General features: G+C 37.3%; 1 protein-coding gene across 1 annotated transcript in view; it reads right to left on the bottom strand.

The window, feature by feature from the left end:
- The window catches only part of PIP4P2 (phosphatidylinositol-4,5-bisphosphate 4-phosphatase 2), a 75,152-nt gene that overhangs the window by 20,081 nt on the left and 38,710 nt on the right, over positions 1 to 16,361 (bottom strand). Inside the window, exon 5 of the mRNA XM_072603602.1 lies at positions 1,223 to 1,275. Within this exon, the coding sequence (XP_072459703.1) occupies positions 1,223 to 1,275 (53 nt within the window). The remainder of the gene's footprint in view (positions 1 to 1,222; positions 1,276 to 16,361) is intronic.

Below are 16,361 nucleotides of genomic sequence, written 5' to 3'. Positions count from 1 at the left end.
GTTTTCTTTAATTTCCTCAACTGCAAATTGGGGAATGATATTAGCACCTACCTCCCAGGGTCATTGAGAGGATCAAATGAGATAATATTTGCATCATTACTGTTGTGGTGGTATTGGCAGTTGTTTCTTAGAAAAACCATTATAACATTGTTCACTGAAATCTGAGAAAGGGAAGAATTTGTAAGGGACGACGTCATACTAGCAATCTACATATATGTGAAGGGATTCCCCGTGGAAGGGAGATTAGACTTATTTTCCTTTGGTTCCAAAGGGTGGAACCAATCAACAATGTGTAGAAGATGTATAGACACTATGTATGTAAATAAAAGAAAATGTGTACAGTTAGAGCTATCCACAGGTAGAATGAAATAACTCTAAAAGGAGTGAGTTCTCCATCACAGGAGGTCTTCTCACCTCACTTCTGACTCTTAAATTCCCTTGTTTCCTTCAAATCTCTGCTCAAGTGATACCTATAATACAAAATCTTTCTGGATCCCTCCAGCTTCTAGTGCCCCCTCACCCACACTTGCTTTGCATTTCTTTGTACATATGTATGTATTCAGAAATTGTCTAGTCTGGTAGAATATAAGCTCCTTGAAGGGTGAGACTTTTATTTTTGTCTTTGTGTTTCCCACTTTTAATACACAGTAGGCACTTAAAAATGCTAGCTGCTTGCTTGTTTGATATCCATTCCCAAGATATGATGGTTGGTAATTTCACAAGAAAAAGCAACTTATAAGTTTTGCTACATACATGTACAACCTACATAACGTCTTTATCTCAAAATGACATCATAAATATGAAAGAGGGCAAAGGGAACAGAAACTAGCAATGCTCTATAGAATACTTCATAAACCAACTTTGCTCTTCTCCCAAAACCTAGCACATTTCAGGATGAACCCTGGCTTATTTCAAAATATGGCAAATCTCCAAGATTACTGAAAAAGTCTCAACTAGGTTACTGTAGATTATTTAAATTCTTTTTTTTCACTGAAATTGATAACACCCTCAGAGAACGATGATCAAATCAAATCACTTAAAATTCAATTCAGAACACATTAAGTATAAAAGTATATTCCTGCAAGTTTTTCTAGATTTGAAAAAGCACTAGGGATATCCTCCCATCTCTCTGTAGTCAGTATCTCCCTAAAGTGACAATTCTGAGCTCCTCCAATTGGTCTGGCATTTCATTTCCATTTTCTTCCAGTGGTAAAGAACTTACATTTTTTTGCAGTGTGGGCATTTTGCTAGAGTGTTGAACCTCAGTTCCATCCACTGTAAAACAAAGAAAGAAAATGAGAGGAAAAGAGTTGGAAAAAAAATCAGACCTGAGAAAATATTTACAATACAATGTCACCAGGGATCATTGCAAAAACATTCCATTTCCCATGCTTTCTTAAGGTCTGTCTCCCCCAGCTCTCTACTCCTTCTTTAAATGGAACAGCTTTGGCATTTTCTCCATGACACAGTTCCCATGACTTTCCCCAGGCTCTTTGACGTAATCCAGGCTCATTTTACAACCTAGGCTGAATGCTAGGCCATAATTAAGGTCATTTCTTTCAGTTTGGGGATTGTGCTCACTCCCACTGATCTGGGACAAATATCCTGTGGGACTGTCCTAAACAATGAACCCTTGCACCTCGCCACACTATTCATCCTGAAGGCTCCTTTTCCCTGTTCTCTGCGCCCCTCCTCCTACAAACTCCTCCATAATCTTTACAGCCAGTATGTTACAGAAGCAAATCTTTAGGTCCCCTACTACACTGCAATGACCCAGTTTACAAAGCCATGAAGAAAAATAAGCAGCAAAAGTCAGATTAGCGTAAGAGGAAGTCATGTTTGGCAAGGTATGTGAGAGGAAGCTAGGACCCTGGTTTTAGTCCAGTGTTCTTTTTAATAATGTCAACCAAGAGAAATTTACTACATTCCTGTTTCAGGTTCTCTACCTGCAAATGCAGAGATTGGGATTTGCCACTTATCTTGCAAGGATAGTATTTAAATATTTAAATGATTTGTAAGCTTTAGAAAGAAGATAATATAAAGTTCCAAATAAATTATCATCGCACCTAGAATATTAATCACCATTCCCACTTTCTATTATTCTGCCTTCCACTGAAGAGTTAATTTCATTTACATTCACTGGGGAAATTTTTAAATAGCTTAGAATTCTCCTCCATCAAAGAAACTATCTGGCTATATTGAAATAATTATTTTGATTTGGACTAAACATTCATTTATCTTTTTTTAGAATTTTTGGATCTTCATTTTCTCTAGTGTGTCAAAGTGATACAAATTTAAATGTCTACACAACAGGGAATGTAACTGAAAAATGCCTTTTGCTGGGCTTTTGTTATGCCCTTAAAGAGGAACTTTAAAAACAGGAACAAACCTGTCTTCGTTTGCCCAGATTCTTTTTTTCTCTTTCAAGCAGTTAGCTAGCCCTCAAATGTTCTTTCTTCCTTGGTCACAAATGTAAGCCAACTGCCAACAAGCCCTGCACCAAACTCCCAAACAAAAGGATTCTTTTTAATAACCAAGAACATCAAGGCAACCTTCATGATTGTAATGTTCTATTCCTGTAAGAAGCTGTAAATATTGGTGCTACCAATTTTGCTCATATTACAGAAAAAGTTTCACTAATGCTGTATCACAAATCCTCTAGATAATCAAATTAATCAATCAACACTTATTAAGCTCCTACTATGCGTCAGGCACTATCCTAAGTTCTGTGGATACAAAGTCAAAAGTATAATAGTCTGTCCACAATAAGCTTACAATCTAGTTGGAAGAGACAGTAAGTAGGTAGATACAAAATGGAATAAAGGTTATATAGGGGGAAAGGATGGCATCAACATCTGGGGAGATGGTGGTGTGTGAGCTGAACTTTTAAGGAAATTGGGGATTCTAAGGCACAGAGGTAAGGAGAAAGGGCATTCTACGTGTGGGGATAGCCAGTACAAAGTAAGGATGCAGTGCTATGTCTAAGGACCAGTAAGAAGGCCTGTGTGAGGGGATAATATATATGTGAAGGGGGATACCATGTAGTAACAGTGGAAGCAGGATGTAGTAGGTCATAAAAAAACTTTAAATAAAAATGAAGGAGATTATATTTTATCCCCAGAGGTAATAGGGAGCCACAGTAGTTCATCAAATAGGGAAATGTCACACTTCAAAAAATATAGTTTGACAGCTGTATGTATTATAGACTGAACTAGGAAGAAATAAGGTAGGGAAACCTTTTGGTAGGCTACATCCCAGGTAATAAAGGCCTAAACTGTAAGAATGGAGAGAAGGGTGCAGATGGGAGAGATGTTATGGAGACACATTATGCTGTGGGCCAGCCTTCTGGTGATGAGTCCCTTTGAATTCTGAATTTAAGCTGATCCTTAAAAGACAACTTATCATCTGAATTATCCTTCAAACTTTTCTAGCTCGTTATGACATTCCAGAACTTGTGTACTGCTGCCCTCATCTTTGAGAACACCTAGAGTCACCTCTATATCACCATGTGACATTGGATTCCTCATGCTTTAGGAGACATTTCATCCCCTGCCACCCTTTCCAGTCACTCCGTCAACAAACCTTTACTGAGCACTTACTTTACTTGCACTAGCCATCCTCCATAACTGGAACGCATTTCTTCCTAACCTTTCTCAGAGTCTCTTTATTTCATCAAGATTCAGCTCAGGAACCATCTCTAGCATGAAACCTTTTCTAATCCCCCAACTGCAAGTGCCTTGCTTCCCAAATAATGTTGTATTGAACTGCTTTGTATGTATCTGTTATTTATTCACTTTACATTTATCCTATTTATATCTGTATATATACTCATCTCCTCCATTCTAATGTAAGCTAATTAAGAGTACAGACTGTTTCACTCTTTGCACTTGAATTGCTAGCACCTTGCGCAGCACCTGACATATAATGGTCTCTTTATAAATAATTAGTCAGTGATTGATCAGTTGACACTATCTATAAGGCACTACACTATGTACCACGGATGCAGAGATAAACAAAGACAATACCTGTCCTCAAAGATCATCTTTTTTAATGGAGAATCAAGATGTAAACAACCAAGTACATACAGAATGGATGAAGAAGTTTCAGAGGGGAAGTCACTGGCAGTTCTGAGGACCAGGAAAGGTTTCCTGTAGAAGATATGATTTAAGCTGGACCTTGAAGGAAGCTAGAAAAACTAAAAGCTGAGGGGGCTATGGATGCTCAGTGCTGGAAGCTCTCATTTCCCCCATATAATCTCTCATGCCTTCCAGCAACCAGGACAGGGGAAGCACCCATCATTCAGCAACCTGTCTTCTTTTGAGGTTCATTCCATGTACCTATATGATTATACCGAGATTCTTATAGCTCTATGAATTGCTATGAAAAATTTCAGTTTCTCATTCAGCCTCTAAGTCACTTCCCCGCCTCTCCCAAAGACTTCAATACTACTTTCGACCCTAATTCTTGTCCTCTATCTTGGAGGCTTTAATGTCCATAATGATGTATATTCAAACACTGTGCCATCCAGTTCATCCACATCCTTTTCTTCCATCATCAGGGACTAAACCCTATAGTGCTTCTTGTAAATGAATCACTGTATTTTGTTGGGTTAAAATGAGATTTGGAGAGTGCATAAAAGAGAGAAGGCAGGTAGACAATAGAATAAAATGAGTGATATGCTCTAAACAAACATATGGGTGAACAACAATAGGGAGATAATTCCTATAATCTTTCAACAAGAAGAACTATAAGGGAATGAGAGAAGTGAAATGTCTCAACCCAATGAGAGAGGACAACCCTGGGGGTAAAAGGTGTATTCTTAATGCGAGAGGGAGATCTTACAATGAATTTAATATGCAGAAATTTGTTGTACTGGGAGATCACTTTATCTGAGAGAGTGTTGTATCTCCACAGACAACATTCTGCTTCAAGAGAAGGAAAATTAGAATTTTGGGGGTGGGGGGGGAAAACTGGCACCAAGAAGGGTAGGAAAACATGGTTTTAAAGAGGAAATATAACAAAGCAAAAAGAGAATGATAACGGAAAGGGTGGGACAAAGGGAGGCGCTGGAACAAATGAGTGGGGACATACTATGGAGCAATATCTCTATTCTCATTATTTCCCTTATGAAAGGAAACTTCTAAAGGTGAAGAACAGAAAAAAAAAAGTGAGAGATTAAGATCCACAAAGGCAGTAACAGAGTCTGGATAAAACATAGTACTCAAATATGGTACTTAGTAGATTTTAATTCCTTAAGAAACACAGAAAGATTGAAGTATGAATAAGTATATTTACAGACCACATTGCAAAGCATAGTAGCACAGAATGGAGAAACAGAAGGAAATTAGTGAAAAGAACAAGATAAAGAAATCTTTTTTAGAAAAAAGTACAGAAAAAGAAAAAATAACAAGTAAAATAAATTGGAAAGGAGAGAAGTCCATGAACTTATGAAAATATTTTGAGAAGATGGCAGAATAGAAAGCAGTATAGTTAATTCTTTTCATGGTGACAAGAACACTCAAGACACAAATTCAAAAAAAGAGAATGGCTCTAAAACAACTACAAGCAAAGTTTCAAAGAAAAACATAGCTTGGGCACAAATTCAACTAGAATTCTTGGAAGAGATTTTGAATTAAACGCTAAATTGGAATGGGGAAGAATTATTACTAATTTTAAAAAAAAGTAATCAGGAGGTACTTTCTTGACAAAATGGCTACCTGAATAGATCAGTTCTCCAGCTCCTTTACACATATTATAGAAAAACTTTTAAATTTCCCCTAAACTGAATAATGATCAAGAATTCCAACAAGAAACTACAGTGACAACTTCTACCCTGGAACTGCACTAAAGTCAGAAAGAAGTTCATAGAAATAGGAAAGGGAGTGATGGGGTGACCAAAGACCAGAAAGGAGAGGTTTATAACCTGCAAGACTTGGTGTCCAGAGACAGTAAGAGTAAAGGATTAATCTGAGGACAAGCCCAATTAGATCAGAAAAGTCCCAGGGATGAGTTTTTGGAAGCCCGAGGGAAGAGGACCTAGTATTACCTTGTGCCTCAGTGCTCAGACTCAGACAGCCCACACTCAGTTCTGATGTTCCTAACATACTATTTTGATATACCAGAGAGGGCTCTAAGGATCTAATGTTCTGAAATTTAATCCAGGTAGGCATAGCCCCAGCAGGTAGAAGTCATCAGCAGAACCCTGAGTGAGATTCAGCATGGTAAACCACTCCACCCAAAAGTAAAGGAGGGGGAAGATCCTGGCACTAGTTCAGAGCTCTAATTCAGGAATTAAAGATGGAGAAAGGAGCAAATTTTTTAAAAATGCCACACATTATCAACCGCTTTCCATATCTAACTCTATAACAGCTGCAAGAAAACACTCAAAGGAAAAATATTTCCATAAAGACTACATTAATCCCTAGAAGAAATGAAGCAAGAGATAAGAAAGGAAATTAAGGTCCTTAAGGCAGAAACTGGAAGGTGAATAAGTTGCTTAGATGAGAAAGTAGTAAACCTTACCCAAGAAATGAGCCAAGAAATATTAGAACAAAATCAAAGGACTGAAAAATGGAAGAAAAAATGTATACGAAAAACTACCAACCTGGAAAATAGTTCAAACACTAATCATTTAAGAAAAATTGCAATCTTTGAAAATTATGATTACAAATAATGAGTAGGCTCTTTTTTTGGTCACAGCTTTCAGGTAATCCATTAATTCTTAAATTATCTCTCCTCAATTTATTTCCCAAGTCAACTGGATCTGCTATGGATTGCCTTAAATTTGCTATTTTTTTCAGCTTTATTATTGCTTCTTGTCTCATGGAATGATTAACTTTTATTTGGTACATAGTCATTTTCAGAGAGTCTGTTGTTTGGGATAGGTTTTAAACTTCATATGCCAAGTCACTTATTCACTTTTCAATTCTTTATCCTATAGCTCTAATTTTTTTTCCAGTTTTTTTTCCTGTATTACTCTCATTTAATTTACCAAAAAAAAAAAATAACTTTTTTTAAACTCTTGCTTCATCTCTTTCTGGAAATCTAGTTTTTCTTTGAGACTTTGCTTGTAGATGTTTTAGAGCCAACATTCCTGTCACCATAAAAGAGTTTGCTATACTTCTTGCTCTGCCACTTTCTCAAAATAGTTTTAAATTTATAGATTCCAAGTTAAGAACTGATGTCTTAAATAATTCAGTCTCATAAAGGAAATAGAATTAGCTGCAAGGGAACTACAAAAAGAAGAGGAAAAATTTCTGGCCCTTATGGGTTTATGTAAGGATTCTCTCAAACTTTTAAAGAACAATAAATCATTCTCAAAAATTGAGAAATCACTCTACCAGACTTCTTTTGGAGAGAGATTTAATACTTAAACTAGAAAAGGAAAAACACAGAAGGAGATCTATAGACCACTATCATTAAAGAATATCAATTCAAAAAAATTAAATAAAATCCAACAGACTATAGGATTCCCACCCTCCCCAAGAAATCATTCATTATGACCAAACTAGATAAGTGCCAGAGATACAAAGGTGGTTCAACATTAGTATAACAACATAATAAACCTTATTATAACCAAACATCAAAAACCACATGCTCCAAATCTCTCATGATAAGAGAAATGCAAATCAAAACAAGGCTAAAGTTTTATTTCATACCCAACAAGTTGATAAAAATAAAAAGATAGGAATAGTTATCTGGGGGTGGGGAAGAAGGGTCGTAGAAGACAAGTGCAGTAAGGCATTGCTGATATGGATGTGGATTACTATAACCATTTGAGAAAGCACTTTGAAATTATTCAAATAAAGTGGCTAGATTTTCAATAACCTTTAACCCAGAGACTGCACTGCTAAACACATAACCCAGTGACAAAAAGAAAGGTTACACATAGACTAAAATATTTATAGTAGTACTTCTTGTAGTGGCAAAGAATTGGAAACAAATTACACAAATGCCCATCAATTGGGGAATGGTTAAACAAGTTACACTACATGAAGGTACAGGAGTATTACTGTGCTGTAAGAATGATGCACATGATGAATACACAGAAGCATGAAAAGACTTAGATTAATAGTTGCAAAGTGAGTAGAGCCAAGAAAACAGTCTACACAATGACTAGAACAATGTAAATGGAAAGAACAGAATAGTAAAAAAATCAAAGTTGTGAAATTATGAAGAACAAAGCCCCAAAGAAGAAATACATGGAGATACCTTATATCATTCTTTTGCAATTCTACAGGTATGGACCATTGCATATAACTTCAGATTTTTTCGATGTATTAAAGGTTTGGTTGAATCTTTTTCTTCTCTTCTTCCTCTTATTTTTTTTTTTAATTCTTTGTTCTAAAGCATGGTTCTCTGAGAGGAGCAATAAGGGGGATTACAGAGAGAAATCTAAGTGATGTTAAAAAAACGAAAGATATCAAATAAATTGATATCAATCTTTTTTAAGAGAAGAAAAAGAACACAGGACTTGTGAAGTCAGGAGAGTTCATTTCAAATCACGGTTCTGAGACTAAATATTTGACCATGAACAAGTCATTTTACATCTCTAAGTCTCAGTTTCCTAATCTGTAAAATGGAAGGAATTCTACATGCACCACCTACCTCACAGGGTTGTTGTGAAGAGAGCACTTTGTAAACCTTAAAGAACTATAGAAATGTGAGTTGTTAATACAGAACAAAAACAAGAACTGAGGTGCTTTGAAATACACCTTTCAGACATTTTACACAAATGGGATTCTATCATATATTGTTGTCATTACAGAAGGCATGGGTACTTGTATGTATTTGTCATGTCTCCAGAAATTTCTGCTTCAAGAATATAATTCAAGTCATCCTGCCATTAGGAATGTCTTTCTTTTCCTGCCTCCTCAAATCTCTACCAATTGAAATCCTACCACCTGAGAAGGTTCAGGTGAAATATCACTCATCACAAATGCCAGAGTCATTTGATTCTTTCTCTTAAATGCAAAGGTACCTAATTTATCCCACTCTAAAATAAAACCTAGTCAATTCTCTACCCCTGTTATGCTGTACATTTAGTTACATGAGTGTTAAAAAAAAATTGGGGAAGCTACAAGGATTTCAATTCACTTATACTGAAGCTATTTATGTATATGCTTCAGTTCTCCAAAAAGGTGGCAATTTGCCAGACAATAGGACTGCCTCTTGTATATCAAGCATAGCAGAAAAAATAGTGCATTGAAAACCAGAAGATCTAGGTTAATAACATTATCTCTGATACCTAGTTTTGTAACCTCGGCTAATCATTTAAACCCTTCAGTCCTGTATACTCAACTGTAAAATCAGGAGTTGGATTAGGTGTATGCAAGGTCCCTCAGATTTTAAGGTTACCTAATGACCCCAAAAGGGTTAGGTCTAAGATTCTATGACTCAAAGAATCTTTGTGATTTTTGTTCCCCAAATAGCAGTTAGCACACTCCCATGTTCGATAAAGATGTGCTGAAAAAATAATGGTAATGCACTTAGCTAACAGTGTCTAGACAATTATGAGTTAAAACCAAATGCAGCTATGTAGACACTTACAAGGATCCACAATTTCCTCATTGCGGTAATTCCCAATACAAATTCAGCTCACAATGGCTTCAAGCTCCCTCATCTTGTGTGAGATCTCATCTTCCTGCTCTCTCTCCTTTTTTTAAACTAGAGAATAGCAGTGTACTATTTTGGTACCTGTTATTGCTTTAGCACTACAATTGAAAATTGTTTAAAAAATAAATCTAAAGTTCTAACTGTAGCTTGTTGACTTCCCACATTGCTCTCACATGCAGTAGTTGTTTACTTTGGAGACATATTGCAGATCTAGGTTGGTCAGTAAAGAAGCATTTATTAAGCACATGTTATGTGGCAGGCACTATGCTAAGTGATGGTGATACAAAGACAGACAAAAATAATACCTTCCCCAAATGAGTTTATATTCTAATGGCAAAGACAAATGTTAATAGGTAGGTACATAAAGGAAATATGCAGAGTAGATGGAAGGAAATCTCACTGAGGAAGGCACTAGCAGCTTAGGAGAACCTAACAGCAAGTCATCTTTGAGAAATTGGGACATGAGATGAGCTTAAAGGAAGCCAGGGAAGCTAAGAGGCAGAAGCAAGAAAAAAGAGGGACATTAGGGACAGAGAACAGCCAGTACAGAAGTATAGAGATGGAGACAAAATGTTCCATGAAGGAGCAGCATGTAGGCCAGTGTAGAAATATGGTAGTGTGAATGGAGAGGAGTAATGTGTAAGAAGACTGGAAATGTTGGAAGAAGACAAGTTATAAAGAACTTTAAAAGTCAAACAGAGTATTTTATTTTTAATCCTAAAAGTAATAAGAAATCACTGGAATTTATTATGTAAGGAACATACCTATTTTTTTAAAATTACTTTTGTTGGCCAAGTAAAAGATGACTCAAAATGAAAGAGAGACTTGAGGCAGAAAGACTTGATAAGAGTCCAGGTAAGAAGTGATAGGGTGGTAGAGATGTAAGTGAAGAAGAGGGGACACACCCAAAAGATTTGTAAAGGTAGAAAGGACAAGACTTGGCAATAGGTTGGCTATATAGAGTATATAAGAGTGATGAATCAAAGATGCCACTGAGGTTGGGAGCCTGAGGAACTGGGAGGATGGTGGTGCCTTTAACTTTAGAGAAGTTGGGAAAAAAGGAAGATTGAAGGGTAAAGCTAATGAACTGTTTTGGACAAGCTGAGTTTAAGATGCCTCCAAGGTTTTCAGTTCAAGAGGTGGGAATGTGAGATTGTACCTTAGGAGAAGAACAAGAATTGGATAGAAAGATCTGAGAATCATCAGCACAGAGATGATAAACATATTGTAGCTGATGAGTTCACTAGGTGAGATAATATAGAGGGAAAAGAGAAAAGGACCCAGGACAGAACCTCAGGAGATACCCACAGTGAATTTGGATGATATGGGTGAAGTTGCAATAAAAGAATCTGAGGAAAAGTCAGACAAATAGGAAAACTAGGAGAGAGAAGTATCATGAAAACCTAGAGAAGAGGTGATCCTGGAAGAGAAAGTCATCAATAATGTCAAATACTGCAGAAGTCAAGAGGGTTGAGGATTAAGGAAATGTCATTAGAATCAGCAATTAAGAGATCACTGATAATTCTGGAGAGAGTACGATGATATTAGAAGTAAGATTACAGAGGATTTACAGGACAACAAGTGTAAAGGAAGTGCAGACACTAAGTGTAGAAGGTTTTCTCAAGGAGTCAAACTAAAGAGGATAATAGAAGGACAGCAGGGTTTTGGATATCTAGAATGTAAAATCTCTATGAGACATCCATTTTGAGATGTCTAATATGCAAAGCTGGAGTTTAGGAGAGAAGTTAGGACTGCATAAATAGATCTGAGGATCATTTGCATAGATACAATATTAAATGCATGTTAGCTGAAGACATTAACAAGCAAAATAGTATAGAAGGAGAAGAGGTCCCAAGACAGAATCTTAGGGGTCACCTCTGGTTGCTAGATGTGGCCTGGATGAAGATCCAGCAAAGGATACTGGGGAAGGAGTAGTCAGACAGGTAGGAAAAGAATCAGGAGGGAACAGGATCATGAAAACCTAGAGATAAGGGAATATCAAAGAGAAGTGGGGGATCAATAGTGTCAAAGGTTGCAGAGAGGTCAAAAAGGATGAGGATTGAAAAAAGGCCATTGGATATAGTAATTAAAAGATTACTGGCAACTTTGAAGAGAGCTATTTTGGTTGAATAATGGGGTTGGAAGCCAGGCTGCAGAGAGCTAAGAAGAGAGAGAAAGGAAAAGAAGTAGAGGCACCAATTGTAGAAGACCTTCTCAAGGAGCTTAGCCAAGAAAGGAAGGATGCATACATGATGACAGCTAGCAGGGATGCATGGATAAAGTGAAAAGGGGACAAATTCTTCATCCGAATCCAGAGTGAAGCTGGACATAGAATGTCTGAATGATATGATAAAGAGGAAGAACATAAAGAAGCTTGGCACAATATTTGTGCCCTCTTCCCTAGATTGTCAAAGGCCAGGGAGATTTCACCTGAAATCCCCAGAACAATAATTCTTTCCAAGATGCAGATATCTGTCTTGGAGTGGAAGTTAGGCTGTATGGCATAGGAAATAAAGAGGTGGCCTTGGAGCCAGGAAGACTTGCCTTCAAGGCTACTTCTGAAACACATTGGCTCTGTGACCATGGTCAAGAACAAGTATTGACTTGCAATGGAGTGGAAAGTTACTCAGCAAAGAAGTCATCATGCCAATGAAATTACTGATCTAGTCCCTATCCCTATGTGAGTGCATGTTATTTTCCCCATATGTAAGTCCCTATAAGCATGCAAGTAACGTTTTATTCTTTTTTGCATTTGTATCCTCACAACCTAGCATAGCACTTTACACACAGTAAATGTGTGTAAAGTGTTTGTTGATTTGAATTGAGTATTATTAGGAGAATTATTGTGAGCATTTAGAATGGGAAGCAATAAACACTAAGGGTCAGCATGGATTTGTCTAGGTCATGCCAAACTAAATGAATTTTCTTTTTTGATAGTGTTACAGGAAAGGCAGTGTGGCATAATGAAGAGAGAACTGGTCTTTGAGCCAGGAAGACCTAGGATTAAGTCCCACCTCTGACATACATTGACTGCGTGAGCCTGGGCAAATTACTTAACCTCTCTGTGTTCTAGGCAAATTTTTTGGAATATAAGTTGTAGAGAGGTGTCCAGCTCCACTGGTAGAAGGAGTTTCCTCACCTTGGAGTTCCCTATACCAATGAAATCACAGGTTTGTGTCTATTCCTTATCTCCATCAAATAGAGTTGGAAGACACTAATCTGTAAGTAAGGACTCCTGGGGGCTGCATATTAACTTCGTTTTATTATATTTTTATTTATATTGCTAAATATTTCCTAATTACATTTTAATCTGGCTCTGGTCACACAGGAGAGTATTGTGGGCCTCATTCAACCAGCTATCATGTAGATAGGTAGGTGGAACAATAGATAGAACCTTGTGCCTATAGTCAGGAAGACCTTAATTCAAATCTCACCTTAGACTCTAACCAGCTATGTGACCCTGGGCAAACCACTTATATCTCAGTTTCCTCAACTATAAAATGGGGAGAATAACAGCATCTACCTCACAGGGTTGTTGTGAAGATGAAATGAGATATTTATAAAACGCTTAGCACAGAGTTTGGCACATAGTCGATGCTATGTAAAAACTTATTCCCTTCCTTTCTCCCCTTTGACACCTCTGCCCTACCGGATTGTTAGATTAAAGGCATGCTGCAGTCAGCCCATACACTTAAGTCAGTAAGTTAATAAACTCTCTCATGATGTCCCTTGTGGACAAGTTGGGGCAATGGAGGCTTGATGAAAATACATGCTTCAGATTGGGAACTGGTTTCATGACTGGACCCAGAGAGTAATGATTAGTGAATTAGTGTCAGCCTGGAGAGAGGTCTTCAGTGGAAAGCCCCAGCAAGTTTTCCTTGGCCCAGTTCTGTTAAACATTTTTATCAATTATAAATTGATAGTTGAAGGGGAAATGTCATTCTTGATAAATTTACAAATAACATACATCTGGGAGACAGGGTTAACACAAATGACAGAATCAGGATCCCAAAGGATGCTGACAATATGAAATGAGAAGCTGAATCTCATAAGACAAAACTTCCCTTAATCCCAGAGTTGGAAGGGAGCTCAGATGACCTCTGGGTCAGCGAGATACCAGGAGTTCTTAACAGAATCCAGAATGACCCCAAGAGGTCTGTGAATTTGAATGGGAAAAAGTTCTCTCTTTATTTCAAGATAATAGTGGCTAGCATTGATTTAGTGCTTTAATGTTTGCAAAACACTGTATTAGTATTATCTTAATTGTAATTGATTTCCTTCATGATACTATGTACCTTATTTTATCCATTTAAAAGTATAATTCTAAGAAGGGGTCCATAGGCTTTACCAGACTGCCAAAAGGGTCCAGGACATATTAAAAAGGCTAAGACCCCTGATCTAATCTAATGTGTACCCCTGAATAAAATCACAGAATTCTAGAGTTGGAGAGCATGTTAGCATCGATCTGGTACAGACATATCCAGAAGGTGTTTCAACTCTTAATATACTCAACGATTCAACATCCAGCTTCCATGTGAAGACTTCTGATGAAGAGGAACCCATCACCCTGGCTCTGCCAGATCTCTTTGGGGTCCAACAGTTCAAGTCTAAGCCCTCTTCTACATGACTACCTTCATGTCCTGAGTCTTTTCTTCTCCAGGTTTTACACCCCCAGTTCTTTCGACTGCTACACATATGGTACTAAGCAAGCCTCTTCACTATTATAGTTACCATTCACCAGCTAATCAACATCCTTGCTAAATGTAGCACCCGGAAACAAACAATATCCTTAATGTGTTCTGACCAGAGTATTTTCTTCACTTGAAACCTATGTATAGCTCTATTAACAGACTAAAATTACATTACATTATTAACTCACACTGAGCTTGAAGTTCTCTAAAATTCCCAGATTTTTTTTTTGAGACAAATTGCTATCTAATCACGTCTCTTCCCATTCTGTAGTAGGGAAGCTGATTTTTTTAACCCAAGGGTCAGGGACATAGGGATATATTTATCCTCATAAATTCAGCTCAATGCTCTGGCCCAGAAGTATAACACTCCAGATTGCTGCCTGAACCAAATTAAAATATAATTGGGAAAAATTTAACAAATTAAAATACAGTACAACACAGACAAGGCTAATTTGTGGTTTTCTGATTCAATATAAGGTCTGCAAGAATCCATTTCTGTCTGATGATAATACTGGTCTACACTTGCTTCTTAACCTGTGGGTCTCGATCCACAAGAAGTACTGGAGGGTTCATGAGTAGAAGAAGTTTAAGAAGCCTTGGACTCTACAGCATTCTTGTCACCTTTGTTGTTGCGGATGTTCAGTCACTTCAGTAGTATCTGACTCTTCATGACCCCATTTGGGATTTTCCTGGCAAAATTCCTGGACTAGTTTGCCATTTCCTTCTCTAGTTCATTTTACAAATGAAGAGCTAAAACAAGGAAAGTTGGATCAACAAGAACTGACCTTCATGAAACCATGAAACTTCATGGAGCTCTTTGCAATCACTACTAATTTAAGAGGGATGCATTGTAGGAAAACTGGATTTAAAATCAGAGGACCTTGGTTCAAACTCCAGTTGTATAGCACAGGGCAAATAAGTTCACCTCTAAGGAGCTGAGTTTCTTCAACTATAAAATAGGGGGTAGGATTAAATGATGTCAATAATTCTTTCTCTGCTCTAAATCCTTTCATCCTATGAAATATGAAATTCTGAATTTTAATTTTTAAAAATCAGTTGGACATAATAAAGCACAGCTAGAAAATAACTTGTATCAAAATGATTTGGGCCTTTTACCTAACTTCAAGGTGAATATGAATCAACAGGGAGAAATAGCATATCAATATGCATGCACACATGTGCACACATGTGTGCGTGCATACACATGCACACACATGCATGCACACACACATACACATGCATGCAGTATTAGGCCACCTTAATAAAAAGCTTCAAATCCCTAATGAAGGAGGTGATCATTCCACTGTCTTCCACTTTTTCACATCATATCTAGAGTATTCTGTTCTGGGCACCGCATTTTAGTAAGGATGTGGACCAGCTAGAGCACATTCAGTGGAGGGAGAGCTGACGGTAAGAGAATCAGGAAGAACATTTTTTTTATAAAATCAGTTGAAAGAATTTGGGATGTTACCCCAATGAATATAATAATTAAGGGGAGTGTATGAGGGCTATCTAACAATGAATTTGTATGTCACTTTAAGTTTTACAAAGTGCTTCACAAATATTTCTCTGATCCTCACAGCAATGCTGAGAGGTGGATGCTATTATTATCCCCACCTTACAAATTTGTAAATTGAGGCAAACTGAGGTGTCTGAGGCCAAATTTGCTCTTAGATCTTTCTGACTGCAAGTATCACTTAGCTTCCTATCTTCAAGTAATTATCTGAAGGACTGTCATGTGGAAGAAGAATTACAATTGTTCTGCTTGGTACTAAATGACAGAACCAGGATCCATAGGTACAAAGCTAGCTACAGAGAGCTAGATTTCAGTTCAACATAAAGAAAACCTTCTTAACAATTAGAACTATCTAAAAATGGACCAGAAGCCCGTTTCACTTTTGAACAGAGAGACATTATGTTATGGTAGATAGGGCCCTGGACCTTGAGTCAAGCAGACTTGGGTTCGAACCCCACCTTAGATACTGACTAGCTGTGGGACTCAGGTCAGGTCACTTAATATTCATCTCAGTTCTTGCTTCTGTAAAATGAGAGAGT

Source organism: Notamacropus eugenii, chromosome 4 (assembly GCF_028372415.1).
Source record: "Notamacropus eugenii isolate mMacEug1 chromosome 4, mMacEug1.pri_v2, whole genome shotgun sequence".
Taxonomy (NCBI): Eukaryota; Metazoa; Chordata; class Mammalia; order Diprotodontia; family Macropodidae; genus Notamacropus; species Notamacropus eugenii.
This window is presented reverse-complemented; position numbering and strand designations above follow the sequence as displayed.